The sequence below is a fragment of the Malus sylvestris genome, chromosome 5, assembly GCF_916048215.2.
Source record: "Malus sylvestris chromosome 5, drMalSylv7.2, whole genome shotgun sequence".
Taxonomy (NCBI): Eukaryota; Viridiplantae; Streptophyta; class Magnoliopsida; order Rosales; family Rosaceae; genus Malus; species Malus sylvestris.
The window spans coordinates 9,500,633-9,509,924 of record NC_062264.1 but is presented as its reverse complement, the minus strand read 5'-3'; the positions used below and the strand labels follow the sequence as shown (position 1 = coordinate 9,509,924).

General features: G+C 37.6%; 1 protein-coding gene across 2 annotated transcripts; it reads right to left on the bottom strand.

Moving 5' to 3' along the window:
* Positions 1 to 333: 333 nt before the first annotated feature.
* Positions 334 to 4,049, bottom strand: LOC126624624 (probable ribosome-binding factor A, chloroplastic). Of its 2 annotated transcripts, XR_007624169.1 has the most exons (4): positions 3,595 to 4,049; positions 2,148 to 2,321; positions 934 to 1,145; positions 334 to 584 (listed from the first exon to the last, which is right to left on the bottom strand). XR_007624169.1 is itself a non-coding variant. In XM_050293699.1 (3 exons), the coding sequence occupies exons 1-3, from the start codon at positions 3,952 to 3,954 to the stop codon at positions 999 to 1,001; spliced, it is 681 nt and encodes a 226-aa protein (XP_050149656.1). In that variant the 5' UTR covers positions 3,955 to 4,049; the 3' UTR covers positions 635 to 998. The 2 variants fall into 2 exon arrangements, 1 of the variants encoding a protein (XP_050149656.1); XM_050293699.1 differs by lacking the exon at positions 334 to 584 and having other exon boundaries at positions 635 to 1,145.
* Positions 4,050 to 9,292: the final 5,243 nt, after the last annotated feature.

The window sequence follows — 9,292 nt, the reverse complement described above, 5'->3', positions numbered from 1 at the left end:
AAATTTGTAACACCGACGTGGTGGTGTGACTATCATCGCCAAGGGGCTAGATTTGTTTTTGCACCACTAGAAAAAATTTATTCATTTTCATCCTTACCTCTACTCACCGACTCCTGCTTTTGCCAATCATACAACATTAATTCCCGACATGGGGTGAACGGAGTCCAAGGCTCGTTGATGTGCTAATGCTAAATTTTCAGTTGCGTCCCGGTAAACTGACCACCGGACGAGAATACGTGCTAGTGCTTCAGCGCCTTATGGACTATAAGCATCAGTAACTAGTAGGTGGTATCGGTAGGTAAGCGACCCTAGTGGAACAGAAACAGTAGAATGTCAGAAAGGCAGACAGGTTTCTAAGAGAACTCCATTCGCATCGTGTGGATTGTCAATTTCGTGAACTATCTAGCACTATAAATACCACAATTTCCGCTTCTGGATTCAGATAACCAAAACAAAAAGCAAATCACAAGCATTCATGTAGAAACTAACAAAAATGTTACAGGTAATTTTACAAGGTGTGACATGCTCGAAGCTCTGTGAAGAGTTTTTCTGTCTAGGTTAGAGTTGTGACTTATGGCGCTCGCCTGCATCACAGAAGATAAATATATACCATTAACACTTATTTCAAGCGTGATAAAGTAAATGAAACGTGTGTAATATTGCACCATTACAAGCAGTCCCAACCCCCAAACAAACCCCTCCGGAGGGAGGGAGGTGTTCAGAGATCAAACCCCCTGAAAACATGTTCAGAGATCAATATTGCACCATTACTATTCTTTCCTAAAGTAGATCCCAACAACCACGCAATGATTGCACCTAAATAGACCAAGCATTACCAAACTAAATTGCAGGTCATCGGCTTCATTTAAATTATGTCTGATTATAATCCATATAACCCACTGCAACTAAGAAAGTCAAGCAAATGAAACAAACCCGTGGAAAAGCAAAGCCATGCCTCAATCCAAGATAGCATTATGCTCAGAGACTGGGGGGAGTAACTACTTTATGTATATAATGTCTTCATCAGGGTCATCACCCTCCCAATCTCCGTCATCCTCAGGTGCCTCGGATGGTTCCAATTGTTCGTCATCTTGAATTTCTGAATCTTTCTTTTCATTCTTTATCTTATCTAATATAGCAATCACCTGAAATGATTCACCATTCACGTATTGTATTAGCATATATTGGCACCCCCTTAAAAGCAATTTTACAAGCACACAAGTCCAGTCGAGATAACCAAGTAATAAACAGAAAACTGAATGCACGTTGGAAAATGTCCAAATAACGATTATCTTGCACGACAAAACTTTTGCAATTCATGGATGCATAAGCAACCTAGAGGGAACTCAACCTTTTTTCTTTTGATTTTTAATTTGCTAATCACTCAAAGAAACCATACAAGTTGATTATTTATGAGACAACTAATACAGTGCTGCATATTTTACTTTCCCTAATTTTGACAAGAGTATTATTAATACTCTTTCACAGGTGCTCGTTTTACATGACACAATCCACATAACCCGCTAAGAGAAAAGTTCATGATAGGTTGAAACAGCACGTATAACCATATAACCTGAAATTGATCCAGAAAATAGAATAATCCTAATCGATATAGATTAGTTCAGTTTACTATATCACAAACAACAATATAGACATAAACATGGACGATGTAACATCAAACTAGTGTATTACTGACTTTCATTCATATTGTGTAGGACTTAATATTCATTATGGTAAACAGATTGCATCATAAGGGTTGACACAACCTGTTTGAATTTATCGATTATTGTGTGGGATCAATTGTCAGTGTGGATCAACCAGAAACACAAACTGGCCATAATCATTCTAAATGGGTTGGTCAATATTTGGCCTTAATCCATTATGCTCAACCAAAGTCTGGTAACTTCATGTTCAGTTCAACTGGCATTCGCAGATTATGACACAAAATACTCCTGCTTCAATTCCTAAGCAGAATACCATGATTAACAAGCCTTGTCAACCTTTATGTGCAATCACACTTGGCTATACTTTTGACCAACGTATATCAGAACCTTAATTAATGCAAGAGGAACCAATTGTGTTGCTTTCCTTGGTTATAGATATGTAGATAATCATATCCAATGAAAATAGTATAGTATTAATCTTACCCTGCTTCCTCTCTCTAGAGACTCATCTTCTATGAAGCGTATCTCAGGAGTTAACCGCAGCTTCATACGCCTTCCTAATTGACCTCGGACATATTTGGCTTTTGATTTTAGCCCAGCAAGGGCAACCTCCTTCCCTCTTTCATCGCCAAAAATAGAAACATAGACTTTAACCACCTGTAGTGAAATAAACAAACTATAGTTAACTAGAAGTCCAAAACCATAGATTGTCATCACATGATGAAGATTACCATCTTCGCTGAAGCATTGAAGGTAGGTACTATTTAACCAAAAATATTGGTAAAGAAGGTTTCCCTAGTGTCATTAAAATGGGAAATTAACAGGAACTGTTAAACATGCTACAGAATTCTCCCTAAGAAGGAAAGGTCAAACAAGATAGCAAGTACTTGAACAATGAAGGTATATGACCAAAGTCGGGCATCCTTTTAAAGTATAAAAAAGTTTTGAACCTTAGACGTATCAAACAACTTTCCCACCTCATAACCATTTTAACCAAGGCCTAAAGAAAGATACGAATAGCAAAGCACAAGTTTGTTATATATAATGTCACATCGACGCGTGATTACAATGTACATAAGCTACTACAGGAGCTTGCCAAGTCGATAATGGAGGGAATCATGTGGGAAAAACAGAACTGAGAAGTACTAAGGAAATAAAAGGATGTTACTAACTGGGGTCCACACAAGGGAGTTTATCTTGACAGTTTCAGGAGCTAGTAGCCTTGTGCTATAAACATTCCACATTTGAAAGAGAATAAGCTGGAACTTACGCAACAGTTAGAAACACAACCACTATAAGGTGATGACTTTTTAATTGCACAATGTCAAAGAAATTGATAATAAAACTTAGAACATAACTGAAAAATGATATAACATGGCATTAAAAGGTATTTGGAATGCGTTGGAGACAAATGGGCGCAAATCGGGGGGGTTGTAACTATCAAGAACAACATGAAAGTAACCACATTTCAGTAGCTTGGTAGCAATGTAAAGTTTGGAACATGTTCTTCCCTCCAATATTATCTTAGTAACTTGCTCTACTCAGTTCAAACGGGTACAAAACCCTGGGCTTGTAACTTTCCATATGAACATGAAAGCGAAAAATAAAAGCAATTCTACGTAACGCAATATGGGGGCATCCATTGCCATTTCAAAGCAAGAACAAAAACAGCACGAAAACACATAAGCACAAACTTAAGCTACTAAAATTGTTTCCCCTGCCTCCCCATTTACATAAAACACCATCACACAAATTAAAGGTATACAATTTCAATCTAAGACAGCCTTAAAGAACCCGAATCGTCTCTGATGCCTCACCATTTTCCTAAAACACCATCACAGCAATGAAAAGCTCTACAATTTCAACCTAATACAGCCAAATTTCAGAATCAAAACGACGAAGAAGCGTACATATGCAAGTAACTATGTACCTGCAAGTCGGTGGAGACTTCAACATCGCTTATGGTGGTTAGCGAAGAGAGGTAACGGTCAGCACCCAAAGAAACCTCAGGAAGAATAGCGTACTGCAAGACCTTATCAGTTAAGAGCATGTCAGACAGCTCCCTCCTTATCTGCTTAGCCACCATTGCCACTCTGCGCGGGTTCGCCATGCACCTGATGGTGTTGGGCCGCCAACGGAGCAGAACCGCATGATTTGTTGGGGGAAACGAGGCCGTTGATTTCTGGGTCCGAATTGGAAAGCTTGATGATGATGATGATGATGATGATGATGATGGGAGGTGGGAAAGGAAGGGGGTGAGTGGTGGGCGGTGGAGGACCAAGTTTGGCATTGCTGATTGCTGTATTCTATCCCAGCTCTTCTCTTCTCCTCTTTGATTTTATTTTATTCTTTGTGTGTTGAATTCTTACTTTCAAGAATTTGCTTTGAGTTTCACGGGGAACACTGAAGATAATTTGCGGGACAAAATATATTGTTTTAACGGTAAACATCGGAACTTGATATTAACCACCTGAATTGTCTTCTTTTTTTTTACATTCATTAAAAGATTATATTTAAAAAAAAAAAATTAAGTGAGAATAATAGAGTGTAAACGACAATCGACAATCAAATATAAATAAGGATTTATGATTATGAATTTCGAAATTGAGCCTTCAACGAAAGTTGTGAAGTTTGCCACTACGAGCGATTGTGTAATTTTTTTTTACTTTTTTCATACTTCTACATTTATTAGTATTAATTTTAATTAATTTTTCACTCAAACAAAAAATATATATATATATATTCATGAGGGTTTTGAGGGTTTTAAAAATCTCAAAAACAATGTAACCTTTGTCTAAGCATAGAGAATTAATCACGAGCGTTTATATATTCTTTCATATTTTTTAATTTATACATTCATTATTATGAATTTTTATTTATTTTAAACTCCCTAAAATCACTACTCATGAGGGTTTGCAGGTGTTTAAAAATTCAAACTATTATATAGCCATCCTCAAAAGCGCAAGGGATGTATCACAAACATTTGCATATTTTTTTCGCATTTTTCACACTTGTAAACAAATTAATATGATTTTTTTTAATGTGCTTTGGTATTTTAAATTGCTTTGTATTTTAAATGTGCTTTGAAATTTTTTTAATCTCACATAAATACTATGGCCATTGTATTAAAGGAAAACTAATGAAAAATGGTTTGAAAACTTTGAGTTTTAACGATAATGACCAAATAAAGGGAAAAGTGAATAGTATCATGATTGACTTTTTAGTGTAAAAATATGGTTTTTCGTACTAGGTAGGGATGAGAATATACATTTAAGGATCACTCCCCTGGGCGATGTGGGATGTTACAATCCACCCCCCTTAAGGGCCCGACATCCTCGTCGGCACACTTCCGCCCAGGGATTGGCTCTGATACCATTTGCCACATCCCGGGCCCGTTCCACCACCGTAGCACGATATTGTCCGCTTTAGGCTTACCATTGCCTCACGGTTTTGTTTTTAGGAATTCACGAGCAACTTCCCAGTGGGTCACCCATCCTAAGATTGGTATCGCCCAAACTCGCTTAACTTCAAAGTTCCGATAGAATCCGAAGCCAATGAGTTCCTAAAAGACCTCGTGCTATAGGGAGGGGAGCATGTACATATAAGACACATCACCTCCTAACATCCCACATCGCCCAGGGGAGTGATTCTTAAATGTATATTCTCATCCCTACCTAGCACGAGGCTTTTTGAGAGCTCACTGGCTTCGGGTTTCGTAGGAACTCCGAAGTTAAGCGAGAAGGAGGCCAAAGCACTCCCAGGATGGGTGACCTACTAGGAAGTTGCTCGTGAGTTCCAAAAAAAAAAAAACCGTGAGGGAATGGTAAGCCCAAAGCGGACAATATCGTGTTACGGTGATAGAACAGGCCCGGGATGTGGTGGACCCGGGCTGGGATGTGACAAATGGTATCAGAGCCAATCCTTGGCCGGAAGTGTGCCAACAATGACGTCGGGCCCCTAAGATGGGTGGATTATAACATCCCACATTGCCCAGGGGAGTGATCCTTAAATATATATTCCTATCCCTACTTAGCACGAGGCCTTTTGAGAGCTCACTGGCTTCGTGTTCCGTAGGAACTCCGAAGTTAAGCAAGAAGGAGGCCAGAACACTCCCAGGATGGGTGACCCACTGGGAAGTTGCTCGTGAGTTCCCAAAAAACAAAAACCGTGAGGGAATGGTAAGCCCAAAGCGGACAATATCGTGCTACGGTGGTGGAACAGGCCCGGGATGTGGTGGACCTGGGTCGGGATGTGACAATGGGTGACCCACTGGGAAGTTGCTCGTGAGTTCCCAAAAACAAAACTGTGAGGGCATGATCGAGGCCCAAAGCGAACAATATCGTGCTACGGTGGTGGAGCGGGGCCAGGAAGTGGTATGCCCCAGGCCGGGATGTGACAAATGGTATCAAAGCCAATCCTTAGTCGGAAGTGTGCCGACGAGGACGTTGGGCTCCTAAGGGGGGTGGATTGTAACATCCGACATCACCCAGGGGAGTGATCCTTAAATGTATATTCTCATCCCTACCTAGCACGAGGCTTTTTGGGAGCTCATTGGCTTCGGGTTCCGTAGGAACTCCAAAGTTAAGCGAGAAGAAGGCCAAGCACTCCCAAGATGGGTGGCCTACTGGGAAGTTGCTCATGAGTTCCCAAAAACAAAATCGTGAGGGCGGGGTTTGGGCCCAAAGCGGACAATATCGTGCTACGGTGGTAGAGCGGGCTCGAGAAGTGGTCCACCCCGGGTCGGGATGTGACATTTTTAGTAGTTTAAAACTATCAAACTAACATTTTTCTTTATGGTTACCCGTGCGTAGACCCCGTTAAGAGCTTGTTATTAACTAGTGACCCGATTAGTTATCGTGTTGATCCGAAATGTGCTATTTTCGAGTGCTATTAACAGGTCGTGTAAAAAATTGTCTGTTCTAAAAAAGACTAGAAAATTGTAGTAAGAATTGTCTGGTCTAAAAAAGACTAGGAAATGGTAGAGGAAGATGAGGAGAAAAATTAGAAATGTCGAAGAAGAAGTCCAACTCTGGAGGTTGGACGAGAAGAAGAAAGAAAATAAGGAAGCAGGAAAGAACAAATGAAGAAGAAAAATAGCAGAAAAAAGAAAAGGAACTTATATGCCATCTCCAAGGGAGAGGGCGAAAGTCTAAAAGCCAAAAAAGTGGCATCATTTGCCCAAAAATTCATCTCCAACCGATGGTTGGACTATAATTTTATATGGCCTACTAGACCATTATTTGGCCAAATGTAACCTCCCTCTATAGTCTTAACCCATTTTTGGGGGCCCAGCTCCTTAGTTAAATAATTGATTCAAATTCAACGATTAAATTTAAAAACATTCAACGGTTAGGTTAATTAAATTAAGCAATAAATTTCAAATATTAATTTAGAAAACTAATAAATCATTGTGAGAGCTATATTTAGCCCATTCGGTTGAAATACTATTTATTTAAAAATAATTTTTTACGCTATTATAATTCTAAACGAAATTATATTAATATTTCAGTTAGAGATGGCCTTACAAGAGCAACAAGAAGTCCAGCGAATTACGAGTAGCAGACAAGCATAGGAGTTGGGGGTAAGGGGATGTAAAAGATTATTTTTTGGGCAGAAGGGTATGGATTAGGATAGTTGGATAACTGGGGTGGTCTAGATGGGCTATTGTAGGTACGTGTTAGCTGTAGGTTAAAAATCTCGGATGGCCCGAAGCCTACCTCAGCCGGGCCTGGACCCGTGTTCGGTTCACCGGCAACATAAAACACCTTGAGGTTTTATTTGTGTCAGAAAATACATATATAACATGGGTACATTGTTGTTGTAAAATTTAGTGCTAATCAACTACAATTTGTGCAAATTTCTCTTTCCGTAACATTGTGTCAAACAAAACGCTACAATAACAATGTACCCGTATCTAATAAGTCTCCACATAAATAGGTTTTAATATGTTTTTTTAGGCTGAGACGAAAGTTTGAGGTTTGAATAGCAATTTCCATTGTAATTTTAATTTTTTTAATTTTTATTATATAAAGATGGAAGTTGGACTTAGTAAACATCCTTTGACTCCATAATAGCCCAGCTAATCACCCCACAAATTGGTCCCATCCCATCATATATTCCCTAAATCTTCAGTGATTTACTATTTTAATCAATATTACTGTCATAAAAAGATACTGGTCGACAAGAGATCATGAGGTTAGGAAAAAACAAAAAAACGCTACAAAAAAAATATATATTTGTCCATTTCATTCTTAATTAATATATATTTGTGGACTTAAGCACCAAGCACCACTCCAGTAAAATTAAGCATTTCCAAAGTTGCTACTGATTAAAGTTCAAACACTCATTTAGTGTTATTTAGAGCCACATAATGTCTCAATCTGTTGTTTATTAGGTGTGAGGCATCAAATCATTTTTTCATTTAGTTTTTTTTTTTTAGTTTTTCTTTTCTTTTCAATAGTCACATAGTATTACGGTTTAGTGGTAATCATCTTCCCTTAAAAGTGTTTTCACTTGTAAATGAGAGGTCGTATGTTTGAATTTCGTGGATAGCAAGTTCAATACCAAGTTATTTCCTTCCACTTTGGTGTAAATATATCGTATTTTAAAGCATAACAATATTGTCTTCTATGAAATTTGAATCTGAACCTCCTTTAACAAAATAAAGATGAATAAATCATTAGGTAAAATTATTGTTAGCTTGAAATTTTCAGTTCTTTTGTACTAGGTGATATTAATCTAAACTACGCTAATCTACGAGAAAGAAAATATAAATTTGAGTGCGAAAGAGCTGGTATACGAGAAAGAAAATATGAATATTGTAAAAATGAATGTGTGGTGAAATGAATATTAGCTATAACTTAAGTCCTATTTGTGCTATACTTAATTAAGTATGTACATATAAAATTTTGATACCATGTGGTCCATTCAACTGCAAACACAAACACAAACACAAACACAAACAGTTAACTTTCTAATCGAATCATTATCGAATATAATAAGCCAAAAAAAAGGGTAATCAAGAAATGGTAAAGGATCTTTATTAAGTAGTGTTTGTCTTTGCACTTGTAGCACCGATGTAGGTAGCAAGTGCTTTTGCATTAAAATATTTAATTGATGCCATGCATAAAAAAGTGTGTGTTGGTTTTTTGTTTGGGAGAAAATCTTGTTGAGCAGAGCCTGTTTGTTGATTAGTTAACACTCCTAATAAGTTGCCTAAACTAACTTGAATAATTAATTAACTAAATAATTAACTTATGATCAATTAATTAATCGGTATGTTATCATATTATTTTGTGGTTTTATTTCATGAGGCTTATTGGATGCATATGGTCTTTCCCAGCATAAAATCGTATGCACATTTATCAAGAATGATTTTATTTTTCACTTGAAAATGATTAGAATGCACTTCACTAATGATATCATAAACGTTTTCTATTTCCTGGGCAGAGAGAATATGTAATCGGATATATGATTACATAAACATGGGTAGGAGGATACAAAACAAACAAATTGTCAAGCTTATAAATTGCAGTCGGATATTAAAAATTACAAACCATTGTGATTGACAACATAATGCATTTTCATTTTTTGTTATTGTTATTTACCTTGTGACAAACACTTGTTCG